Source organism: Lepisosteus platostomus, chromosome 6 (genome assembly GCF_059453375.1).
Source record: "Lepisosteus platostomus isolate fLepPlt1 chromosome 6, fLepPlt1.hap1, whole genome shotgun sequence".
NCBI lineage: Eukaryota > Metazoa > Chordata > Actinopteri > Semionotiformes > Lepisosteidae > Lepisosteus > Lepisosteus platostomus.
In genome coordinates, this window is record NC_142616.1 from 66,265,238 (window position 1) to 66,291,415 (window position 26,178).

The 26,178-nt window shown below is 49.0% G+C and overlaps 1 protein-coding gene across 2 annotated transcripts in view; it reads left to right on the top strand.

The window, feature by feature from the left end:
• Window positions 1–26,178, top strand: part of cacna2d2a (calcium voltage-gated channel auxiliary subunit alpha2delta 2a) — a 252,799-nt gene that overhangs the window by 63,746 nt on the left and 162,875 nt on the right. For both annotated transcript variants that reach the window (XM_088637016.1, XM_088637018.1), the window contains exon 3: window positions 234–350. In XM_088637016.1, the coding sequence (XP_088493142.1) occupies window positions 234–350 (117 nt within the window). The remainder of the gene's footprint in view (window positions 1–233; window positions 351–26,178) is intronic.

Here is a 26,178-nt window from a genome sequence, read left to right on the forward strand (position 1 = left end):
TTTGTGCAGCAGCTTTCGTGAATTCGAGGCGGGGGGCTGTGTTGTTACACGGGGGGTTCTGTTGTGCACGTGCAGTGGAAGTGCCCGGCATTTGCTCAGAGGCACCCGGGAGGGTGCCTGGTTAAATGCCAGCCTGCCGATTCCTTCCCCTAGCTCCGTGCCGCCATTCCACAGAGGTTTAAACTTCAGCTGAATTTCACTCTCCTGTGTTTTTTTTTTTAATTCTCCTGCAGATCTACAGCGAGAAGAGAAACCAGTTTGACATCAGGAAGAACTCCCCCAAGGAGCTCGTGGAGAAGGTGGCGTCCAACATCGAGAAGCTGCTGGCGAAGAAACGGAAGGCCCTGGAGGTAATGGGGGAGGGGTGGGGTGGTTTTTGGGCAAGTCGGTCTCTCTTCTGTAACGGAAGCGTTCTTTCCGGACCCTATGCAGACGACACAATCCGGGGATGAGTGAGAAAAACACGGGGACAAAGCATGCGGGAGTTGGGAATGAAAACGGGGGGGCGTGTCCTTGGTGCGCTGGTGTTCCGGGGAGGTGTGGCCGAGGCAAACAATCCAGAAGTGAGTCCAAGGGGGTATCCGAGAGAAGGCGAAAATCCTAAACTGGGCGGTCCATCCAAGACAAACGGGGTTAAAAACAGGAACTGGGTCAGAACCGGCAGGAACAGGAACTTAAAAGCTTGATGGGACCAGGCGCTTCCAGGTCCCGGACTCGTCTGGATCGGATATATAACTGATGTTCAAAAAGGCTAATTCCATATCCCCTGTCAATGGATTCTATGATCTTGACACCAAAGGAAACCAAACACATCTTTCAATCACTGTTGTAACTCTCCCATTTAAAGGCTGGACTTTTGCCCTTCCCCATTGCTCTCTATTTGATAAATAAATATAAACTGAAGACCTACAGTACCATGATTTTTAAACAGGGAGATGATTCACCACCCCATCTAATCAGAAATTGATTTCTTAAAACAAATTATTGAAGCACTATTTGGCTTATTAACTTGCTCAACAAACCATTTAATACATTTGCCCAACTTGCATTGGATTAAACACCCAAGATATTCACATTAAAATGAAAAATGTATCACAGACGTCTTACAGTCTCTACGTTTTACTCTAAGAATTTTTGTTTGAACATTTTGCTTGAAAGCACTGAGCTACTGAACATGCTATTTCTCTGCACTCAAGCACTGAGCTGCCGAACACGCTACAGCTCTGCATTCAAACACTGAGCTGCTGAACACACTACAGCTCTGCATTCAAACACTGGGCTGCTGAACACACTACAGCTCTGCATTCAAACACTGGGCTGCTGAACACACTACAGCTCTGCATTCAAACACTGAGCTGCTGAACACACTACAGCTCTGCATTCAAACACTGAGCTGCTGAACACACTACAGCTCGGCACTCATTCACTTAGCCATTGATCTACTGAGGACTGAGCTGCCTAGTATCGAGCTGCAGAAGAGACTGCCTTCTGAGATTTGCTCCGTACTTGTACAGAGCTGCTGAAAGCCAGGGTTCACACCCTATTTTAATTGTTCCAGCTCCCCCTAGCACTGAGCTTGCCCAGGCTGAGTATTAAATGCCGGTTGAGGAAAGGAGGGAGGAAGCACGTGGGATGGTGACTATTCCTAACCAGTCTTGCATGCAGCATCATTGAGTTATGAGGCCTTCCCTGTGCACAGCACCCCACTGTCAGCCATTAGACATCCTCGGTTTAGCTCATTGCCTATTTACATAGGCCTAGAGTAGAAAGTCATTTCTTTCCCATCCCGCTTGTGTTTGTTTCCCCTTGATTGATGACTGTCCTCGTGGTTGTGGCGGGGTCTAATTAGAAACGTGGCTGACACGATGTGCGTGTGTTTGTGAGGCTTGCAGTCAGGCTGCAGTCAGGCCGGTCTTATTATTCGTCTGCCCTGGATCCTGTTTATTGGTGCTGAAGATGGAGCATTTCTTTCATTTGCAAGAAACGTGCTGCCTGCATCGGAGACCAGAAGGGCACTCTTCCAGATCCGTGAGCTTGGGAATGTAGCCCCCCATTCCATCTTCAGTTCTGTTCTGTCCTTTTAAACTCTGCGACACGGGGAGTATCCCCTGGAGGATCTTGGTGCTGTTGGTGTGTTTATCAGTAAGAGCCCTAAATGAGGATTAAACCACCTGAGATCGCCCCCCCACTTTAGTCTTCGTGACGTATTCCTGATCCTGCTGACTCATAAAGCTCCACGCAGTCACCCAGGCACGCTCGGTCACTCCTGCAAGTCCTGCGTGTTTCAGCTATAGATACCATGCCGCTGCGCACCAGGGTGCCGAAGGCCTGTGTGTTTCCAGGGGTGGGGGGGGTTGGGAGGAAATGAGGGATTCGGAAGTTCAGCAAGCTTACCTCGTACTGTCATGTGTAAGTAGTTAGGCCTGTATTGGACTCCTGTAGCTAGAAAGTTGGGATTACGGGGGCTTTGTGGACCCTATGTAGGGCAGGGCAGCTGGGGGCATGGTTCCCTCAGTCCACCTTCTGCTCTGTGCTCCACACTTTACCTTCACCTGCAGCCCGAGTGCCCGGTCTGTAATTGAGAAGCTGGTTGCCGCAGTGCACGGCAGTGTAGTGGCCGTGCGGGAAAGATTTCACAGTGCCCTTGGAAACGCACAGACCCAACTGTCCCTTGACCTCTGCCATAAGGAAAGTCAAGTCACGGGCCTGAAATCAGGCTTCTGTCACAACAGTTTCTAATGCGAGAGCGCACCAGCTCTGCAGCTTGAGGGCTGAGTGAAAATCCCAGACACCCAGAGCGTGCCTTTTGGGGTTTTTGTTTGTGCGATGCAGGTATTCAAAAGCCTCAAAGGCAGTAACAGGGTCAATGCACTGAACATCTTTCATATAAACAGCGAAACACGGAACAGGAGGACACGAGTGGAAACCAGGTGGAAGTGTCTATCTAAGACACGGTGTCAGACATGGCTGCAGGTGGGAGGGGCACTTTCACAGACACGCCCCTCGCCGGGAGGGGCTCTGTCTCGAACACGCCCCATGGAGGAGGGGCACCGTTTCAGACACACACCCAGGTTTTACCCTTCTTCAGATCTCATCAGTTACATTTCAGGCACCACATCTGACTCAGGGCAGACCTGCGGCTCAGAAGTGGGTCCAGGGTTCACCAGTTGCGTATCCCCTACAAGCAAGTTCACACATATGTCCCGGATGCAGAACTGAAATCAGTGTGCCTACAGTTAAGAACTCCTCTGGAGCCGATCCCTGAAGAGACCATGTTCCTCCAGGACCAGGGCTGGGCGCCACTGCTCCATAACGTGCCCGTTGGCTTCGCTGCCCCACAGTCACTCCACCAGTCACCAGCAGGGCTGACTCTTTCTGGAAAACGCCCGTGTCTAGCCTGCTCCAGCTGGATTGCTGTGGCCGTGTGAAAGGCACGCTGTGTGCGCGCATCCTGTTAAACAGGCCAGTGCCCTTCAACCCAAGAAGCTCCTCCTTGGGCCCCGCTGTCGCGTTGCATCCTCTCGATTAGTGTGCGGAGTTATTTGTTCCAGGAGAAAACGACATTTCCCCCCTTGGCGCTGTGCTCTGTGAAAATTGGGAAAGGAAACGAGACGATGACCTTGGTATGTTTCAGAGGAGGGAGTAAATAAAGGCAATTGTCTGCAGCCACATCGTTCGAACGTTCTGACAATAAAACGGAAGATCTAGTATTATGGCAGAATCCTGAATTGCCTTTTTGTTTTTATTTACAGTTCTGTGCTTGAGGCAGGTTTATTCTGGTGAGAATCCTGTTGCAACGAATCTATACAATAGGCCACATTAAACCCAGAGTTAGTGTCCTCGAAGGAAAGAAATACAGCATAATCCACACCTTAGAGGATTGTTTGCAGGGTGACATACAAATTTAGAGAACATGGAAGAGTTTGTGTCCGAGTCTCCTGCCCGGTGTAGCCTCACCTCTCGCCCTGTGATGAGCGAGAGTCTTGTCCAGGTGTCCTGTCCAGGTGTAGCTCCGCCTCACGCCCTGTGATGAGCGAGTGTCCTGTCCAGGTGTAGCTCCGCCTCACGCCCTGTGTTTCCAGGATAGGCTGTGGGTTTCCATGGCTCTTACCAGGATTAAATGGCTGTCTGATAATGCAACGGATGAATGCATGTGCCTCATTGTAATTCCCTGGTGTAATCTGGGATATTGACAGATTGTGGACAGATCTTTCTGTGAGGTCGCATCACAGTGTATTATATCTGCAATTAATTCAGTTTCTTGTCCTTTGAATCCACATGCAGTGGCGTCTGTGCTGCATACAACTCGCCGAGCACCTTTGCATAAAGAGACTTCTCATATACAGAGCAAGGCCTTTCAGGACAGGAGGTTCTATGCTCTACTCTTGTTACTCTCGCAGTATGACTCTTAGATGCACAAGCCCATTAAGAAGAAACGTTTGATAAAAAGATTGTTTTATGCATCTCCAGCGGAAGTGTAGTAGACCAGGGGGAGGAGAGAGAAACTGCAGCACCAGGTGGATTCAAGCCCCGAGTGGGACTCAAGATGGACATGGGGGTTCACAACCCTACTCGTACAAACAGCCACAGGAACGATACAGGCCAAGGAGTCACAAGCTTAGCTTTGTCTCACTTAAAGGGTGGCACCTCCTACAACACAGTGACCACAGTCCCCGTATTGCAGTGTTTGTTCAGAGATTCCAGTCTGGAGGGAAGAGTGCCACCTACAGGTCCACCAGCACCACTTCCAGCAGCCACCTACAGCTGACTGTGCCAGGCCAGCCTGATGCTCACCTGGCACCCGGCTAAAAACATTTTGCTTGTTGTTGCATGAGCAGGACTCGAACCTGGGACTCTAGAGGGTCATAAACGCAGCCGAATTAAATTTCTGTGTGACGGGCGCCGCTTGCTTTGTTTGTTTTTTACTTACTCGTGTGCGTGGTGTGCCATGGCCAGGGAGGGACTGAGCAATTAGAACGAAGCCTGCTCTTTTGTCGTGCAGCTGCTCGAGATGAAGGAAAGCGTCAGTGGAAGGCATGCGGTTTTATTGAAGCCACCTCTTCGGCACACGTGGTGGGGGGGGGCATTTCTTATTGTTCATTATTGTATTGCAGTTATTATTATATCACATTATTGTATGCAGGTGCTCTGGCCTCCTCCCACAGTCCAGAGACATGCTGGCAGGTTAATTGGCTTCTGGGAAAATTGGCCGAGTAACTCGTAAGAATAAAGTGGTGTTATAGAGAGGGCTCTTGTACTGAAGCATGTGAATCAGGGCATCTGCTGTGAGCGTCTGTCCAGTGATGGACTGGTGTCCCATCCAGGGTGTGTCCTGCCTTGCGCCCGTTGCTTGCTGGGATGGACTCCGGCTCCACCGCGACCTTGAGTTGCAAGAAGCAGTTAGAAAATGGACGGATGTATCCGAGTCGGATTAAGTTCCCCGGAGGGGTTTTTGAAGTGTTCCTGCAAGCCAGTTTTCCTCGCAATGAAGCCCGTCTCATTACCGCCGATGTCAAGAACTGTAGACGTTGGGGAAGGGGGGGAGGGGGGGACAGGAGACGGGATGAGATATTAAACGAGATGTTGACTTGCAATTGCAGAAATGAGTTTGTCTCCAGTCTCTTCCCGGTTGGCTGACTGTAGCTCTGCTGTTCACGGCTGCTGCTTCGGTTTAACTAATTTTTTTTTAAAGTTGCAATGTGGTATTTAGGAGGCGGCGCAAAGGAAGTGTTGTCTGGTTATATACGTAAAAGACTTTTTAGCAGAAATCCGACAGAAGTGATTTTTAGCGGTTGCATTTATCTCTCCCGTGGTTTCTTCGATCATTAAGTCAGTGACTTCCAGGATGGTTAGTTTGCCAGTCCTGGATCTGGGTGGGTCCACAGTATTCCTTTACATTTCCTTTTTATTGCCAAAGAGGTCTCATGACGCATGGTAAAAAAAAAAAAGCAAGAAAAAGCCTTTCTTTTCTTTGGGCACAGGAGGCTGGACTGAGCCATGCAGTGGTGACCCCACAGGGTCAAATTCTCCGCAGAGCGGGTTTTGATTAAATGTGGGGCTCTTCACATTAGGCCGCGTAGATCAGGAATGACAGGGCTCAGGGATCTGCCTTCAGAGCGTTAACAGATAATTAGCTCTGAATGTCATTAAAAATAGCCTTTCTGATAAGGTTGCACATTCTTTTTATATCTGGTCACTTTTGTGGGCTCATCGCTTTTGGATGGCTGAGGATCTTTGGCAGCGACAGTGAGCAGGGAGGAAAGAACTGCTGCCCGGCTCATCGTGTAGACAGACCGTGCACCCCCGAGTGGGGAGAGGTGCACCCCGAGTGGGCAGAGGTGTTGCCACGTTTCGCAGAGAGGCACAACAGGGCCCAGTTGATCTGGAATCTACGCAGCCACCTTCCCTGGGAGCCAGGATAGCGGGACATCTTGCTTTTCAACCTCCCCCCAAAAAATCAGCAGACCAGCATATGATCTTCACACCTGGACACTGTCCTGTATTGTTTACAGGTTTAAAACCCAAAAGGGGGCTGAAAAAGAAAGCTTGAATGTCGAAATGTTGATTTTGCGCTGGTGACTGGATTATGGTCGAGTTTGGTTTTTGTGTTGGCCTCCGTGATTTCTTCTTGGCTTGTGCAAGTTGTGTCAAGTTGAAATGTCAGTTTCCTAGCTGCATGAATCGATTTAGATTTCATATGCTTCCACTGGAAATTTGCATATTTTGCTCAGGCTAGGGTCGTGATTATCATGATGATTTACATTTGTTATTTAAGATGATTTTTGCCTGTTCCTAAATTCTGACCAGTTTCCACCTCGCCTCACCTCAGGGCACAGTGGAAACTTTTGAACACAGCGCGAAACTTTGACCCCTGCTGGCAGAAGGGGGTAGACGCCATCCCCAACTTTCTGTCCGGTATTAGTTTAGCAAATGCCCTAATCCAGGTCAGATTTAACAACAAATGCACTAGCATCTAAAATAATTCAAAAATAAATGTTCTAGCAATAAAAAAAAACTGATAAAATGAGACACAACAAAATAGTAGGCTGACACAATAGAAGTACAGTGTCTGTGCAGAGCGGATTGGTGGACCATGTGTTCCCTCCCACATGCGAGTAGGTTAGGACACAGTGCCGAAGCTGAAGAAGGCATGCCAGCGCGCGGTGTGCAGGATCAGCGGGTGGGGAAAGCTCTTCCCTGAGAGATCAGGCGCGGGTCGTTCTGTCACTGCGGGACCAGGGCCCGGAGCAAATGGGGGCAGGAGCTGGGGAGCTGGGGCTAAGGGAAGGAAAGAGGGGCTAAGGCAAAGCGAGGAAGACCCAGCTGCAGAAGAGATGCGTGCCGCTGTGGATTGCTGATGGAGCAAGTGAGGTAACAGTGGGATATGAGTGACCAAGTCTGAAGATTTTTGCATTCCTCCCCATCCTGGAAGATCTGAGACCTTGTACCATGGCAGTATTCCCAGTTACCTCCAGTCTTGTTGCTTGCAGCCAGTGACCCTGTGACTAGAGACAATGTGCTGTAACTGGCTCCCACATTCAGATGGGATTTTAAACCAGTGTCCTGACTATTTGGCCTGACTACTGAGTATTAGATGCCTGTCTGTAAAAGTAGGAGTGTGCGCCCCAGTATCCTGTCTAGATCGGGGCTTAATTCATTTGATGATGTAGTTTCTGTCTGCTGTGCAGTGGGGTTGCTCGGAAGGGCTTCGGTCAGGTGGGAGAAGAGACGGGTCACTGTGGAAGGAAAAGCACTTTATTTTATGACTACTTCTGTCTGAATAGAAAAGCCAGGAAAAAGAGGTTCATGCTACAGTAGGTCACAGATTAAAAAAAACAAAAACAGAGAAGAGAGCTACACAAGTCATCAAAACAAGAATCTCCTCAGATACCCAAAGGTTTATTTAATTGAATGGATTTTGCACATATTCCCTTTCCCTTCTTCTTTTTTTTAAACATTTATCTTGGCTCCAGTAATTAAAACAAAACCTTGTTTACTGCCGATGTAGAAACACAGCAAATTGGCCCTTATTCTCGGTATCGATGGCCCAGGCTGTTAATTGAGTTGATGTTAAAGAACATGGCGATAATTTTCTCCTGATGGTCAGTCTTTTCCTAGGCCATAGCTAAGGCATTAATTGTTAATTGAATTCTCCCTTAATTAAGTCACAAGTTTAGATTGTTCAACCCCGTGAACTCCTTGCCTCCCAGCAGGACTGCCTGTGTGAGATGATTCTTTCTGAGCATTGGAGGTGGAATGCCTTTCCGCACGAGTCCTGCCTGAATATCCCTGGAAGGAAAAAGCAGCTCCTTTCTTTTTGCATAAAAAGTCAGAAACCGTGTTGGAGAGGCCTGTTTTTAGTGTGCCCGGTGGCTGATCAAAGGGGCTCACTGCTACTTGTTCGGCTGTAGGAGAGTCATGAAGGGCACATCTGGCACAAGGTGCGCGGTCAGGCGCTCTGTGACTCTTCACCCTGTGAGCCCCGCAGTGCCTACAGGGGCGATGGCGTCAGCTGGAGGAGGGGCGCGGCTCTGCTTGATGGCACCGTGGCTGCAGAGGCTCATCGACCGTCTTGCTGTGAGACTGAGCTGATCTCTGCGCCGACGGTGCGGGCTCGAGGCTTTGTTATGCTGCTAGCTGTGAGAGATTCCCCCAGCTGTGGAGACGGGGGCGAGGGGTGGTGGAGTCGGGATTTGCTTGCAAGGGTTCTCAGTTTCCCCACTGACTTCCTGCCGGTTTGCAGTGCTGTTGTTCTGTTGGTCAGCTTCACGGCGCGCGGGAGCCTGGGGTGCAGGTGCGTGCGTCTGCAGCCTCGGCCTCTGTGTCAGGAATCCGAACTGTGGGCTCAGACTCGAGTGGGACGATGGCTGGACCACAGGCTTTGACCTGTTGCCGCCAGCGAATACCTCGACCTGTTGCAGCCAGTTTGGAGCCCAAGAAAATCTTCTTCCCGGACCGTGTGCTAGGGAATCGCTAGTCCGTTTTGAAATGAACCTTCAAGGTTTGATGCGAGCTCTGTTGCCGTGTAAGACTGTTGCCCGTGTTCAGGTTGTGGGGAGGGAGGTGTCTGTGGTTTTCGTGGGCCCTGCAAGAATGGGTCAGTGAGAATTTTATGATGCACAGCTCCCTGGGAAGAATGCAGACCCAGCAGGTCTTAGTCCTCAGACAGGAGGTGACTATGCAGTGGACTGCTGTTCCAACAGGCCAGATGGGAATTTTCTGGCAGGAAGAGGTTCTTAAGTTATAGTGATGTTTTAAAAAGCTGTCGGCAGAACAGTAGAAAGGTTTCTCTCACCCTAGCTGGACTGGATTCCCAACAGATCAATAGCAGTATGAGGTACTAGAAAGCAGTAGCTGTTTGTTTCCTAACCTGAGAAAGAAAGAACATACTGTGAGTCTTACCAGGGTATTATTGGAAATCTGGGTAGCTGAGCTAATTAGCCAAGCCAGTCATCCTACAAGTGCAATTGATTTTTTTTCTGTAAGATTGCTGCCAAATTTTCAGATTGCATGTTCTGTAAGATAAAGCAGTTCTTGGCTAAGGCAGGTTATTTGCAGTTTTAAAAAGAGACAGTGAACGCTACAGGACAGTTCCATGAGACTTCATTTTACATGTTTTTTGATGAAACTTCCTTACACAGCATGACTTCGTAGTGTAATCTGTCCACACAGCTTTCACTGTCATGTGTTGGCTTTGACTTTGAACAAGCCCTGCAAAGTGTCCATGTGGGAATCATGCATATACTGTAAGATCAGATCACTTTATCGTCCATATACAATTTCTTGTATTAGGAATTTGTCTTTTGCATACCCCAGCTTGCTCTCCATGGGACGCACAGACAGGGAGAGAGAAGCTGGGGGTCAGAGCCCAGGGTCAGCCATTTATATCCCACTTTGCACCCGTTGCCTGCTGGGATAGGCTCCGGCTCCCCTGCGCCCCCGAATCGCGAGAAGTGGTTAGAAAATAAATGGATGGAGGGAAATTCGTATTGCTTGGATGCGGGTTTTATGAAGCTCTTGTTGTCTCAGTTCTTCTGCATCAACCGTGTAGGCTGAAGGTGAAACAGAAGGGGATCTCGGAGAGGACTGTAGGGTGGAGACAACTGTGAAATGAATGGAAATCGTTTCAGATGCAGCAGAAAGTTGCCAGGTTTGGCCATTTCTGACGACGGTGTGGCGATTGGGGTCCGTTCCTGCTCCGCGCCCTATCCAGGGACCTGGCTTTTAAGGGTTAAGGCCGACCTGGTTTCGATCTCATTAAAAGGACAGCAGAGAGCTCACTGGGATGATGAATGTACAGGGAGATTAGAGCTCAGCAGCCTGTGGGCACAGTTTATCCTGCTGGACTGAGAGAGGTGGGGTGGGGTATGTGGCTGATAAAATCCTTTCTGACTCCTCAGTCACAATAATTGCGACATCTGAAAGAAGACAGGGCTTTCAGGCCGGCATTGTGCTGGGCTTGCAGAACGCAGCTTGACAAAATGGATGAAAGTCAGCTGGTGAAATTTGGCATAGTTTTTATGTACCTTCGGAAACGATGCTTCGTCCGCCCCCATGACACACACACAGAGACACAGAGACACAGACGCTCTGAGACAGCGACGAGGTTGTGGTTTCGGTCGTCTGCAAGTCCGAGTATCCGATTGCTGGGGGCAGCGGAATATCGGAGTTGCTGCTGAGTTGAGGACGAGGCTTTGTCAGCCTGGCATGACCTGGAGGAGTCTGAGAATGACAGGAACCATTCGACTGGAAGGGGAGCGTACCGGGGAATCTGTTTCACTCATTCCCATTCGTCTTCTACACTGTATTAATGATTATTATTAAAATGTTAGATTTCACAATCGCAGACGCAAAGGCATTTGATGAATTTGTTCCATGTTGCCGCTAATATGGAAATGGTCTTATTATGTAAATACTGTAGCTCACTTGGGTAAGTTCAGCACTTCCAGCCTGTCCGTTGTATGGAAGTGCTAATTCACATAACTCTAGTTTAATGGAAATTAAGCTCATTTTGTTAGCTGGGGGAATGTTGGATAATAAACATCTGGATTCAATTAAATCGTGATCCTCTGAAGATCAATCCCAATTAATGGCCTTGACAGTTAATCACAAACAGAAAAGGTGACTTGGTATTTAATTTCTCACTCTTACAAAGCAAAACAATTACTTTTCACGTGACAAGATATTAGCGCAAATTATGAACGATTACTGGGAATCACCCTTATGACGTTCATCAACGAGATATAATGGCAATGTGTATATGATGACCTCATCAATATTTATTGATCCGGTGCTGGAGAAAGGCTACTCCATAATCCTTTCCACGAACCCCTGCCTTTATGTACTGCATATGGCTTTTTGCCTCTGCTAAGCAGCTGAAGCAGAGTTAAATAAAACAGCTACAGAGGTTATTCTGAGAGATATTATCTAGACTTGTTTTGAATCGCCTCAGTGGTTCATTTTAATTGAATGCCACCCATAGGGATGCTAAATATAGCAGGACCTTTTAAAGCACTGCAAACTAAACAGGGGCCTATTGCTTTTGTGGGCACTGTCTTCCTTAATTAAAATACAATCTGGTGGGTTTTTGCGGGTTTGTTGCAGCAAAGGTCTTGTAGGTTTCCTGAGAATCTCTGGAGCAGTCCTTCTGTTGGTGTACAGAGATACAGTACATTCCAGTCCTCCATTCCTGTAAACACTAACCGACAAAACACAGGGGATTCTCTTAATACCTGTGGCTTGAAATGCAGATGCAATGCAAGGCGTCATCTAGCCTAGGCATCTTGCAAATATGAGGAACATTAGACGCTTTTCCACGTTGCAAAATGACCACTTATTAATGTGCTATCCAGCCTTCAACAAAACCCCAGATTGAAAAACCGCTGCGACGTGGAGAGGTGATCTGAATCTGTTATTTGCCTGTCCCCTGCCCTGTGCTCCTCCCCTGCCCTGCAGGGGTTAAACTTGCAGTGCTGTAGCGCACAGCCGAGCTGTACCAGCCCACTTCGATGCAGAACGGACACGTGGGGGTCTGTACCAGGGAAATTCAGCTGATGGCAGCAAACTGTGCTCCTGGTTTAGATAATTGCACTGCTGGGAAGGAGGGAACTGAAAGCTTCCTAAACACAGCAAGATTTTACTGGAGAGTTCTGGAGGAAGAGGAGGGGGCTGGGTGCCCAGTTGAGGGAAAGGGTGCCTACCTGCTCTCTAACTACCCCTCCACTACCCCCTACCCCCAAGTCCTTATGCAAGAGCCCCTTGCCGTTGCTTAGATGTAACCCCCCAATTATTTTTAAAAAACTGTCGAGCACTGCAGTGTTCTTATGTTGGAATAGCAGCAGGAAGTGGTGGTGGAAGCAGGGGAGAAAGCCGTATTCTGAAAACTAGCCTCCAGGGAGGGAGGGGGGAGAGAGAGAGAGCTCGATTGATCAATGACTGGTCTCCGGGAGCCTTTGTTTTCCTTTTTTATTCTGTTTTTTTTTTCCTCACTGGGATTTTGTGCGGTGGGCTGAATTATTTAACTCTAGAGGGTTGGGAATGAGCCCACGGGCTTACAAAGTCCAGAGTGATGAATGATGGAGCCCTCTTGGCTCATTTAGGAGTTTTAGTCGATCTCCTCCGAACAGCTACTGTACGTCTTGGAAGGAGGAGGTATTTGTCATTGACCAGGGGCTGCAGAAGGGTCAAAAATACTGCAAATCATTTTTTTTACTGGTTTAGTACCAGTCCTGAGGCTTGGAGCATACAGGGCTGAAAAAGTCCGACCCACTTCCTTGCGGAGTGCGGGGGAAGGTGTGAACACTGGTACCCTCGTACCTCGTACCCGGACGGCAGCTCCGTAGCATCGCTCCCTTCCCGGTGGGAGCTGCTGGTGGCTCCGCGCCCCGGACGCGGCCTCATCGAGCTCTGAAATCTGCAGACGGAGGCCACCTGAAAACAAACAGGCTGTCGCCAGGCACGTACCTCCTGCCTAGATGAGCAGTGCTTTATTGCCATGCCCTAGCACTGCCGCCCAAATCAAATCAAAAACCTGAGGTTTATGAGGCTGTTAAATTTGCCCCGGCCGATGGCGTTGTGGCAGTTGTATCAAAACTACACTTGCACCAACAGCGTTCACATTATTCCGTCAGCCAGTCTCGGACTCAGAATGTGAAATGAAAAGCCAAAAGGTCTGTTCTGCTTACAGTCTATTCACTCCCAGCTAGCCGGCGTATCGAGGTGTCTCTAGAGAGGCGCTGCTTCGGAAACCGAACAGAACTACATCAGAGTTTCATTCCTGCTCAGCTTTTAATGGTAATAAATCAGCTCGTTATCGGTTTAATTGGAGCTGTGTGACCACTTCAACCTGCAGGCAGACTGGCACTCCAGGACCAGGACTGGACACTCCGGCTGTACGGGATCCTGACATATTAAAATGAACAACACCCTTCTCAATAAAAAAAGTACCAGCCTTCTGCATGGCAACCTTTATGAGACTTGGCAATGCCAAGCAACCAGACTTGTGTTTGAATCAAATTACTTTTTTGCTTGGTGTTTTATCAGAACTGCATTATCTCTAGTGCAGGCCTCTTATTTTAAACATGCATGCCTGTGTACCAGTCACAGGATTGTGTGTGCAGAAGAAAGCCAGTTTCAGAGTTCCTTCCTCTCCTTTTTGGGCCTGTGGGTTGCTGCAACTTTGGGCACGTGCACGAAGCTGCGTTCAATTTGCCAAAGCTGATAACGTTGTGGCAGAACCTGTTTTTTTTCCTCACCCTCCTGGAGTGCTTCAGTATCGTGTACTACGCCTGGAGAGTGCCCGGCTGTGCCACCTGTCTCCTGAGCCTCTGCCCGCTCCAGGAGAGCTGGCCTGGGGCCTTGCAGGGCCTTACGGGGCTGCTGCTGGCTCTTTCTCTCCCGGTTCCCTCTTCCCATCAGTTTCAGGGAGATCTATGAACGCCAATTTGCTGCCATCTGGTAGAACCTGCGTTTGCCGTGCAGATAAATGCCTGAGCGCCCGCGTGCTCTCCCCAAAACCACGTCCTCTAAAAAAAATATATCTAAAAAAGCCAAACCACCCCCTCTCGCAGCCTCAGGCAGCAGATCCCTTACTCCACCATTGCCACTGTCAGACTCTTCAACGTCTGGCTGGCCTACCTGTCAGATTATGCAAATAGTACGTCGGGTTTTTCATTTTTTTGGACATGCTGCAAAATCCACTTCATTGCTTCACCACCCAAAAGAAAACAACAAGCTAATGCCTGCCAAAACACACAAACACACAGAAATGAGTGAGCCGCCAGCTTGTGCCCCTTTCCAGTTTTTCACTCCTCTGTAAAGTAAACTGCAAGTGTCTGGCTCTGACGCGGTTGAATCACACCGCACGTTTTTTTGGAGAGCTGACCAGGGCAAAAGTGAAACTTAAGTTTTTTTTTTTAGCAGGGATGTTGAACCTTGATGCTTCGAGATCCCCAATCCCTCGGGTTTTTACACGTAGCCCTCATTTCGGGGAGACTCGGAACGATTCCATTTTGACCGCTGCCGCAGGTCGTTCGCTCGGTTACGCCTGTCCGTTTCAGATCTCATTTGGAATGAGTGTCCCGGGCCGTCGTCCCTCTCCAAGGACGCGGTTGGACTCTCTGGACCAAATTAACCAGCTGAAGTGATTAAACACCACCCGCCCCTCTCAGACTTGAGCAGCTGCTGATTTTAAGGGCGACCGGTCGGGCCTTCTGCACTGGGGCTCTCCGGGAAAGCGGTGCTCCTGTCCTGGAGCTGAGCAGGAGCTGGAGTGTCTGAGGGACTCTCGCTTGAACGGTAGCTATGAGGCCGGATTGCAAGAGGAGCGACATACAGTACCTGGGACGGATTGCCAAAGATGTTTTGCATTCGTCTGGCAAATTCAAAGGCATATTGTGGTGCCGCTCCGGGTTTCTAAATTCGAATGAAAGGCTTGAAAGGAAGGAAGAATAGAGCCCGCTGTGAATAAGAAGTAGCTAACTCGTTTGCCCTTTCAGTTTAAGAGCGGGCTTTGTGGAGGGGCATTCAACATGGAGGACATAACAAAACGTTCCTGTGGCTTATTTATATCGCAGCTAGACAATGCTCACTGTTGATTAAAATATATATATATATGCGTTTTTCCTCCTCTTGTAAATGGAGGTTTAGGGATTTGCAGTGAAATGCTGTTTTGTGTGCTCTGTTACAGAATACACACCCCACTTCTCAGATGGAGTGCATAGATTAGATAATCCCCCCCTGCCCTCTTAACTACAACCCCATTATTTGCCGAGTACTGTAGATGCTCTAATCCAGAGCGTCTTATAAAACGGGCATGAATACCAAAAGGAAATAACCGGAAAAAAAAATTAAAATGCAAAGTATTTTTTTAAATGGGGAAGAATTATATTTCAAAGATGCCACGACTTGTACTGAGTGCCAGTCGCCTTTCTTCTCTTCCCCTGTCGGCCGGACTGCGCTGCGCAGTGACATCGCTGCGTGGTTCAAAGGGCACCGGCGGTATTTGGGCAGCCGCTCCGGGGGCAGGCAGACAGGACACCACGTCCTCGTCTCGCTGTGTGTGTGTGTGTGTGTGTGTGTGTGTGCGTGCAGTCGCAACACCTACCGGGGTTTTAATTCCGCTTCTTGACTCCGTCTGTGGCTGTACTCTAGCTCACCTGCTGTACAGTGTCGCGTCAGAGCCGCCTGCTGCAGGACAGCGGGCACAGGGCGCCTTCTGCCCGAGCCGCGCAGCCTGTGCGCCTGCTGCAAGAGACTTACACTGACGCGCTCCTGTGCTGTGGCCTTCGGGAGAAATCCTTCCGTGCCCTCCATCCGGAGACGCATTAATAGACGTCGCTAAGAATGCATTTTTACTGCGATATCCAGTGGTAAATCGGATATCTAGTGGGTTTTTTTTTTTTTTTTAGCGTCCGATCCACGAATCCACTGGCGAGCCTCGGAATTGACATCATACAGTAGCTCGCCGCGATGCGGGGCTGTGAAAAGTCTTTTTTTAAAAAAAAAAACAACAACACCGGTAATTTGGAGCCATATGGCACCATGATGGGCTCCGGTATGTTTTAATGTTATTGAATTTAAAACCATCAGTGCTCTAATTAAAAACATCTGCGTGGCGTTCTGCGTGAGACGCCGCAGCGCAGCCTGACGGGAAGCCGTCGCGCCGGCTGTGCTGCTGCTGGCCTCCACGCGTGGGTTTCATCCCCGCTGCCCCGGAACTGACCCCCCTTAATCCCCTGACAGAATCTCCCAGGGACCGGGGTGGGAGGGAAGCGCAGCTCTGACGCGTTGGGCACTCGTCTTGCCCGCCTGCACATCTCCAGCACTGAATGTAGTCAGTCTTGTGTCTGGGCTGTCCATGGGGAAGGCCCCGCCTAGAGTATTGATCCCAAACACCATCGGCTTAGGGCAGTGCCTTCAGACCGGGTGTGCTGTGGCTCATTCTCTTCTTGCTGCAACACCCTGTGCTGTCGTTGTGCTCTTTCTGCAGATGTCTTTCCGATAGAAGCGCTTCCATTAGCGGAGCGGAGGCTCTGTGGCTCAGGATCTGCGCCTGTGGCTGGGAGGTTGCCGGTTCAAATCCCGCGGCCGGCAGAGGAATCCTACTCCGTTGGGCCCCTGAGCAAGGCCCTTAACCCCAACTGCTCCAGGGGCGCCGTACAATGGCTGACCATGCACTCTGACCCCCAGCTTCTCCCTGTCTGTGTCTCCATGGAGAAAAGCTGGGGTATGCGAAAAGACAAATTCCTAATGCAAGAAATTGTATAGGGCTAATAAAGAAACATTATTATAAGTAGTAGATTTGACATCTGCTGTGATACTGTAAGCATGCTTTTGGTTGATGTCGAGTGTACAGTAGTATTGGTAACGTTGGTTCTCAGCTGGACTCGTGAGCAGATTTTAAGAGAGAGGCCGTGTTGCTCGCGGTTACGGCAGCGAAAGACCGTAAATCAGGGTTTTCCAGCTCTGGTCTCGGAGCGCTCCAATCCAGTGAGTCTTGTAAATCACCAGTTTCTAAAATCGGGAAGACTTGATTTAACTTGCGAAATTAAGCCAGCGGTTTGCTCCTTGTGCCCCTGGGAAGTCCTGAGCGCTTTAGGTTTGTGCTCCGAATGATCTCTGAAGTGATCAGCAGCTTCGCAGATCTGAGTTCGGTTGTTCCAGGTCTTTAGAAATGGGGATTTAACGGTTACTGTAGAATCTGAATCTAGATTATGGATTAGGGGCCTGCAGGACCAGAGCAGGAGACCTTGCAGACTGTAGTTAGTGGGTGGAAAATCGATTAGACATTTGCAAGCAGCGAAGATGCACATGAAAGGTGCACTCTGGGATTTTGCACCTGCTAGTGTTTTGCCATTAATTTCCGCTGCAGGGGATGACTGGCCCTTCAGTGCTCGGCACTGGGCACCGTCTCTCATTTCCCTCGCGCTTGGACTCCGACGTGCAGTGTCTGTAGCAGACACCGGGCTCCCGTCTGTCTGCGCCCCTCGTGGGGAGACGCACGTGGCGTGGATCAGAGGCGTTCTCTGCCGAAACCGTTTCGCAGACACTTGGCTGGGAGCTCAGCTGTGTAAATGGATTGTGAAGCACCGCGTGCGCGAGCTCTCAGAGACCCTGATGGTATTAACCTACATGTGACACAGAAGTTCCATTTTAATTCCAGAGAGGTTGAGGCACATGGCAGGGATCCCGGAGGGTGGAAATATAAAAGGTTCTGACTACACATTCCTGGGAAGGAGTTTTTTTTTGTTGTTTTTGGAGTAGATGGAGGTCTGTGAAATTTATCTGGAAGTGGCCATGAAAGAAATTCCCGCAGTAATGAAAGAAATTCCTGCAGAACGTCAGATGTAATCGAACTGTTCCAGCCCCTTCTCCTATGATGAGCGTATTTTATCGCACATTAAGGTGATACTTGGAGCTCTTTAAGATTACCGGCAAGCTCTTAACTTCACTGGTCTTTCTTAGAAAACCGAATTCAAAGTTGTCCAGGCCAGGGAGGTTGCTTATTGCTAGAAGAGTGCCAACAAAATATGTAAAATATTAAAGGAATCCAGAAAAGAAATCCATAAAGATCTGCCCAACAATACAGTGCTATCAGCTTGCTTGCTTATTGATCCAGTCCTCTTCACAGTTTTGTCTGGATTAGAATGTTGGAATAATTTTCGAAAATATCAGTTTAGCAATATGCTAAATATCCACGCTGGAAATTTGCGCGTTTACAAAGTATTTTCAAGTTCCCGTTTGTCAGACAAAATAACAAGTGATTTCCTCATAAATCATACATCGGCCTGTCCCACAGTGCCCCTCTCTAGCCTTGAAAAATGGCGTGCTCTTCATTCTGGCGAGTTTCTTTGCTAAATTATTCATGGAAAACTAATACTCGTCCGTTGTGCACAGGCCCTGCCCGTGGTTTCAGGGAATTTAATGGCTCAGACATGTAAATCCTGCAAAAAGAAGAGAGGCCAGCCAAGATCTTCAGCATGTCGTGGAGACTGCTGGGGTATCTGTGCTGTGTGCAGGGGGGGAGGGGAGGGCTGCGTCGGGAGAGGTCCCTCTCTGTGCTGTGGCCCGCGGAGGAAGGTGGGAGCCCCCGCGCACTGTACAGTGTGTTCACGGCCACGAGCGACCTGCGGTGACGTAAAGCACACGCCTGTGGGACGCCTGTGGCAGTGAGCAGGCGTCCCTGCTGTGACAGAGCCCACACGTGGGCACCAGTACCTCAGTGCACGGCAGCACAGGGGCGTTCCAGTCGTGCCCCCTGAGCCCTGTGAATCCCACAGCCCTGCAGGCGCTCTCGGGGGAATTCGCTTTCCTGATCCCTCTCCAGCCAGAGCTTGAGAGCTGAGCCGGCCTGGCTCCCTCTCTGCCAGCCAGGAGCCGGGGCATGGAGCCGGCAGGGGGGCGGCGGGGGTCTGGCTCGGCCGTGCAGTCAGTGTCCCGCGCCGCGCAGGAGGTGCGGAGGGAGGCTGGGATAGAGGGCCGCCTCTAGGACCTGCTCTGTCACCGGAGGCTCGGAGCGTCGGTCCCGAATCGCTCCACACGCCGTGGTTGGTTTCGCAGCTGGTTTCCGGGAAGTCGGGCACACCCGGCCCAGGAGGGCTCAGGTCCCGTTCTGCAGTGGGAGCAGGGTGCGAGTATGAATCACAGCCCCCTCCAGGGACAGCCCCCGAGAGTGTCCTGGCCTCATTCCCCCATTCCGACACATCCGCGGTTGGATCCGTGCGCTGCCCTGTGTTAGCGTCGCAGTGGGATGGCCAGAATCATCTTCCAGCAGGATGAGGGGACAGCTGTCTTTCAGCTTTCCTTGTGTGGTTTTCCTAGGTCCGACGGAGTGGGAAGCTCAAGCCAGGTTTTTATGGATTTTTCTTTTGGATTTTAATCTTTTGGATTTTAGGACACATACAGTATTTGGGCTGGTTGGAGCCTAGTGGGTGGTAATATATTGTGGAGCTCTGGAGAGAGGGGCACTGTGCTCGCACACAGTCTTGGTCACCTAAGAGAGAGGGAGAAACCTCCGGCGCTGTTCCTACCGCCGAAGCAGGAAGACGAGAGAGGAGGGCTCTGGGAAAGATTAAGTGGTTTTACGCTTTCATTTGAAAGGTGCAGGCACACCAATTTCTGTCTGCTTAGAACATGAGCCCAGGGGGTCAAATCTTTTAAAACAGTGCTGCTACATTTCACCTGTGAAGAGCCTGGATTATCACTTTGTTAATGGGAGTTTTTTTCTCTCCATTTCCACGAAACGGCAAAGTTTCAGGTTTTACGAGCTTGAATTCCTCGGTGTTGATACCTCCTCGCCCTAACTCCATTCATCTCGACAGTGCAGCGTTGGAGCTCTAGGAGTGAAGAGTCTCTACTGTGGCCGGGTAGCTTGATGGCGGGCCTGCTTTCTGAAAGCAGAAGGGGAGAGGGGGGGTGTGTGGAAACATTGCCACTTTTCTGAGATTGTGTGTAAAGCAGAAACAAAGACAAAGCTGCAGTTAGGGCATGATTTGGAAAGCTGCGCAGGAATGTGCCGTGTTCACAGAATTAGAACGAGTGATTCCATCCTCGTCTGATCTGCTAATAGCACATCTGCCACCATTTCCCATATATAATCAAAATGTTAATTTCTGCAGTTGTGTACTGTAGGCAGTTTTGCTCGTTTAAGTGACTCGCATGAATTAGGGAAACGTCTGTCTTCTACACAGCTTTCTGTCGCTGCTGGGGCTGTGTGTTTGCTTTCCCATCGATCCAGGGTTGGCTCTGGGCTACGTCTCGGTGATGAGGCCCCCTCGCCCTCGTCCCGTGAATGCTCCCTCTGTGTGACGAGCTTCCCCAGTGGTCCGACCCTGGAGGGACAAGCACCAAGCCTGAAAACTCTCCCCTTTCACTCACGTGCCTTCAGCTCGCTGATCGAGAAGCAGAAAAGACGGCCGCTCTCCTATCTGAAATCTAAAATGAACGCCTCCAGAACAAAGATAAAATCAGAAATCAAAGGTACATTTTGTCATCTCTCGACAGACAGTATAATCACAAGGCTATTTTATCCTCTTGGAAGGGACTTGTTGCAGACAAAAAGCAGCATGTAATCTCTTGTAATTATCCTGGCATTGTTGCTAAGTTGTTTGAGCATACATTCGTCCTTTACATACATTTAGGTGCATCTAAAGAATGTATTTTAATTTCCAACCTTGTGTATAGTGTTTCTAAACCTTTTCTAAATTGCACGTAGATACATTTATGTGCTGGATGTAGCCGTCTCCACCAGTCTAAATAACTTCAAATTGACTTCTCAGAATTGCTTAAAATCTAGACCTATGCACTCTGCATTCGAATGAGAGTGAATGAGTGTCGTTTCGTAACATGTGAGTTATTTCATGCTGATTTCTCTCTTGAGTCTCCCCTGATGCTATTTAAAGACATGACTCATCTCAGTGAGTTTTTCCCCACTGTTAAAAAGCAGTAACCTAATAGATTAATAAAATCAATTAAATGTGGGTAGGTGGACTATTTAGTGCTGGCGGAATCTGAAGGCAGACAAAGGCAGGAGCTGTAGTCTGATCTTCCCGGCAGTGAAGCAACTCTCAGGCAAAAGTGGGCGAGAACAAAACAGCAAACCCAAACACAAAGTGTGTAGGGAGAGGGGTGTGTGTATGAACAAGAAGTGAAGTCTGTAGGGAGAAGGGTGTGTGTGTATGAACAAGAAGTGAAGTCTTTAGGGAGAGGAGTGTGTGTGTATGAACAAGAAGTGAAGTCTGTAGGGAGAGGAGTGTCTGTATATGAACAAGAAGTGAAGTCTGTAGGTAGAGGGGTGTGTGTATGAACAGGAGCTGAAGTCTGTAGGGAGAGGAGTGTCTGTGTATGAACAAGAAGTGAAGTCTTTAGGGAGAGAAGTGTGTGTGTATGAACAAGAAGTGAAGTCTGTAGGGAGAGGAGTGTGTGTGTATGAACAAGAAGTGAAGTCTGTAGGGAGAGGGGTGTGTGTGTATGAACAAGAAGTGAAGTCTGTAGGGAGAGGGGTGTGTGTGTATGAACAAGAAGTGAAGTCTGTAGGGAGAGGAGTGTTTGTGTATGAACAAGAAGTGAAGTCTGTAGAGAGAGGAGTGTGTGTGTGTATGAACAAGAAGTGAAGTCTGTAGGTAGAGGGGTGTGTGTATGAACAAGAAGTGAAGTCTGTAGGGAGAGGAGTGTGTGTGTATGAACAAGAAGTGAAGTCTGTAGGTAGAGGGGTGTGTGTATGAACAAGAAGTGAAGTCTGTAGGGAGAGGGGTGTGTGTATGAACAGGAGCTGAAGTCTGTAGGGAGAGGAGTGTGTGTGTATGAACAAGAAGTGGTCTGTAGGGAGAGGAGTGTGTGTGTATGAACAGGAGCTGAAGTCTGTAGGGAGAGGAGTGTGTGTGTTTGAACAAGAAGTGAAGTCTGTAGGGAGAGGAGTGTGTGTGTATCAACAAGAAGCGAAGTCTGTAGGGAGAGGGGGGGTGTATGAACAAGAAGTGAAGTCTGTAGGGAGAGGAGTGTGTGTGTATGAACAAGAAGTGAAGTCTGTAGGTAGAGGGGTGTGTGTATGAACAAGAAGCGAAGTCTGTAGGGAGAGGGGTGTGTGTATGAACAGGAGCTGAAGTCTGTAGGGAGAGGAGTGTGTGTGTATGAACAAGAAGTGGTCTGTAGGGAGAGGAGTGTGTGTGTATGAACAAGAAGTGAAGTCTGTAGGGAGAGGAGTGTGTGTATGAACAAGAAGTGAAGTCTGTAGGGAGAGGGGTGTGTGTGTATGAACAAGAAGTGGTCTGTAGGGAGAGGAGTGTGTGTGTATCAACAAGAAGCGAAGTCTGTAGGTAGAGGGGTGTGTGTATGAACAAGAAGTGAAGTCTGTAGGGAGAGGAGTGTGTGTGTATGAACAAGAAGCGAAGTCTGTAGGGAGAGGGGTGTGTGTGTATGAACAAGAAGTGAAGTCTGTAGGGAGAGGAGTGTGTGTGTATGAACAAGAAGTGAAGTCTGTAGGGAGAGGGGTGTGTGTATGAACAAGAAGCGAAGTCTGTAGGGAGAGGGGTGTGTGTATGAACAAGAAGTGAAGTCTGTAGGGAGAGGAGTGTGTGTGTATGAACAAGAAGTGAAGTCTGTAGGGAGAGGGGTGTGTGTATGAACAAGAAGTGAAGTCTGTAGGTAGAGGGGTGTGTGTATGAACAGGAGCTGAAGTCTGTAGGGAGAGGGGTGTGTGTATGAACAAGAAGTGAAGTCTGTAGGGAGAGGAGTGTGTGTGTATGAACAAGAAGTGAAGTCTGTAGGGAGAGGGGGGGTGTATGAACAAGAAGTGAAGTCTGTAGGGAGAGGAGTGTGTGTGTATGAACAAGAAGTGAAGTCTGTAGGGAGAGGGGTGTGTGTATGAACAAGAAGTGAAGTCTGTAGGGAGAGGGGTGTGTGTGTATCAACAAGAAGCGAAGTCTGTAGGGAGAGGGGGGGTGTATGAACAAGAAGTGAAGTCTGTAGGTAGAGGGGTGTGTGTATGAACAGGAGCTGAAGTCTGTAGGGAGAGGAGTGTGTGTGTATGAACAAGAAGTGAAGTCTGTAGGGAGAGGAGTGTGTGTATGAACAGGAGCTGAAGTCTGTAGGGAGAGGGGTGTGTGTGTATGAACAAGAAGTGAAGTCTGTAGGTAGAGGGGTGTGTGTATGAACAAGAAGTGAAGTCTGTAGGGAGAGGGGTGTGTGTGTATGAACAAGAAGTGAAGTCTGTAGGGAGAGGAGTGTGTGTGTATGAACAAGAAGTGAAGTCTGTAGGGAGAGGAGTGTTTGTGTATGAACAAGAAGTGAAGTCTGTAGGGAGAGGAGTGTCTGTATATGAACAAGAAGTGAAGTCTGTAGGGAGAGGGGTGTGTGTATGAACAAGAAGTGAAGTCTGTAGGGAGAGGGGTGTGTGTATGAACAGGAGCTGAAGTCTGTAGGGAGAGGAGTGTGTGTGTATGAACAAGAAGTGAAGTCTGTAGGGAGAGGGGTGTGTGTGTATGAACAAGAAGTGAAGTCTGTAGGGAGAGGAGTGTGTGTGTATGAACAAGAAGTGAAGTCTGTAGGGAGAGGAGTGTTTGTGTATGAACAAGAAGTGAAGTCTGTAGGGAGAGGAGTGTCTGTATATGAACAAGAAGTGAAGTCTGTAGGGAGAGGGGTGTGTGTATGAACAAGAAGTGAAGTCTGTAGGGAGAGGAGTGTGTGTATGAACAGGAGCTGAAGTCTGTAGGGAGAGGAGTGTGTGTATGAACAGGAGCTGAAGTCTGTAGGGTTAGGGTTGGGGTAAATAGGGTCAGGTAAAAAAAGATTGTGTAAATGTGCACAGAAGGTGTATGAACTGAATGCACATCAGATATTCAAGACTTTCTTCTGCATTTGTGTATGCGGATGTCCAGGTTCCACAAGGTTGACTCTTCATTTGAAGGAGTCCCTTATTTTAGTGTAAAGCTGTAAAAGATCTTTAAACAAGTGATTGCTTTTATTATCACTTCTGCGCTTTATTACTGTTGGGCTTTATGTAGTCATGATATGCTTGCAAGAATTTTTCATTGATTTTTTTTCACCCCTCCCCCCCTCCTTCACAGACTTGGCCCTGGCCCTTATTCTTTGAGTGTGACTTGTGAATTAACTTCAAAAACTGCTGATGAAAAGAAAAAAGATGTTCTTTTCCGCCGCCGCCTGTTTTATTCAGAGCTCTGCCTGCGATCACATTTTTAAAAAAAAAAACGAAATTAAATAGCTTTTTTACTTTCCCCTTGTGTTTGCCGTGAAGCTAAGGTAGCCCTGAGACCCACAAGGGTCCTCGGCAGTCGTGGGAACTGGGGTGGGTGGGGGTGGGGACCCTGAATTTCCGAGCTGAAAGCCAGGACTCGTGAGGTGTTTGTGGTCAGCAGCTAATGGGGCAGAATAGCCCTGGTCATCGTCCTGTGCTTCTGGCCAGTGAGTAAACCTCTCCCACAGAAGGACAGACTGGGCAGAGACACTTGATTGCCAGTTGCAGTGGGATGGGGGTAGGGGTGGGGGGGGGGTTGTGCTGGCGTTTTTAATCTCCCTTCCCATAGCTCCCGGCAGTGGCGCTTTGACCTGGGAAGTCTGCTCCTCTGCTCCTCTGCGCTGCTCTCTGTGGTACACAAAGGGACACGGGGGGTAAGGAGACGGACACCGGCTGTTTGACTTTGTTTTAGCGGGGGACGGGGGGCGAGCCTGCGAGGGGCCATTCGTCTGGGAGTGCCAGGCGGGTCAGGGGTCAGGCGGGGTGCCAGCAACCTGCTGCGGACTCGGGTCGCCGCGAAGAGGAGGAGGAAGAGGAGGCGGCTGGGTAAAGACTGTAGCGGCCGGGACTCTTTGCCATCCCCTCGGGACGTTAGTTTGTTCTTTTTTCTTTTAAAAAAAAAACAAATCAAACAAAGCCACGCTGAAATTCTGGGGGATAAGCGCGCACTGCCCTTCCTTCGTGAAATGCTGAAGTCTCGTTTACAAGGACAGCGGTCTGTGAGGGGGGTGGGGGTGCTTGACTCCAGAAGCCGGACAGTGGTGTAGCAGACTCAATCTGTTGAAGATGCGGGGGATTTCAAGTCTCTCTTTGCAGTTTCGGGGGGGGGGGGTGGTTTGTCCATTCAGCGCCAGCTCGGCACCTTCTCCCATCGCGACAAACGGCCGGTGATGGCAGCCAAAGTCACCCGGGTGTCCAGAGCTGGTGATTCCCTCCCGGTCGGAAGCAGCTTGCAAGACCATCTTGTGCTCTCCGAAGGCAGAATGAAATTGCCCCAGTGATGGCCATTAGATCACACCGGCTGAAGTCAGTGAAGGGTGCTGGTTTTATTTGCACCACTGTCTGTAATTGCTCCCCACACAGCATTATTAAATTACCTTAAAGCAACTGCACAACTGCCATTCATTATGATGGGCAGGCCTCCGATTTGCTTTCTGCTGTCTTATTGTACGATGGATTGACAGGTGGCTCCTATTAGTGCAAGCTGCATGCTTGTTCTGCGATTTGGTTTTTTTTTTTTGTTTTGTTTTTGAGGGTTTCAAAAAAAAAAACAACATGAAAAGGGGGTTTTTTCTTTCCCTCGGCTCGTCTCCTGAAGCAGAACACGTCTCAGTCTCAGCCCTTCGCGTAATTATGACGGTCTGCCACGCTGCTCTTCAGCTTAATTGAGCTTCAGGTTAAGCGCCAAAGGAAAAAAAAAAGCAATTGCGTTAAATTGCAGTGTTTACCTTCCCTAATGGAGTCCTGTTTACCCTTGTGTGATGTCTTTGGTCTTCTGCAAATGGAGTCCGCATGATTAACAATTCCTCTGCAACAGAGGGGAATGCTGCAAAGGCAGGAGATTCTGTAGCTGATGGTTTTGTCCCGATAGTAGTGTCCAAAGAGCCACTTTAGCCATCATTCCTAGGACAGGTCCCTCTTTTATCCTACTCTGACCCCTGACCTTCTGACCTTGTTGTCCTTTGGTGTGCACGCAGCGACTCGAGTTTCATGATGCAGCTAGCTATTCCCAGCAGGTCTAATTAACACAATTATTGTTTTTCGTGTTTCATATTTCAAAATATTAAACAACTTTCCGTTAATGCGGGGTTCCAAATATTTGCTTCTAGCTTTCCCACATTTTTATTTTCTGAGGAAAAAAAGACCTTCCTTAACGTTGATCTGTAGTTGCGTTTTCAGATCCTTCCAATTGTTTTCTTCAGATTTTA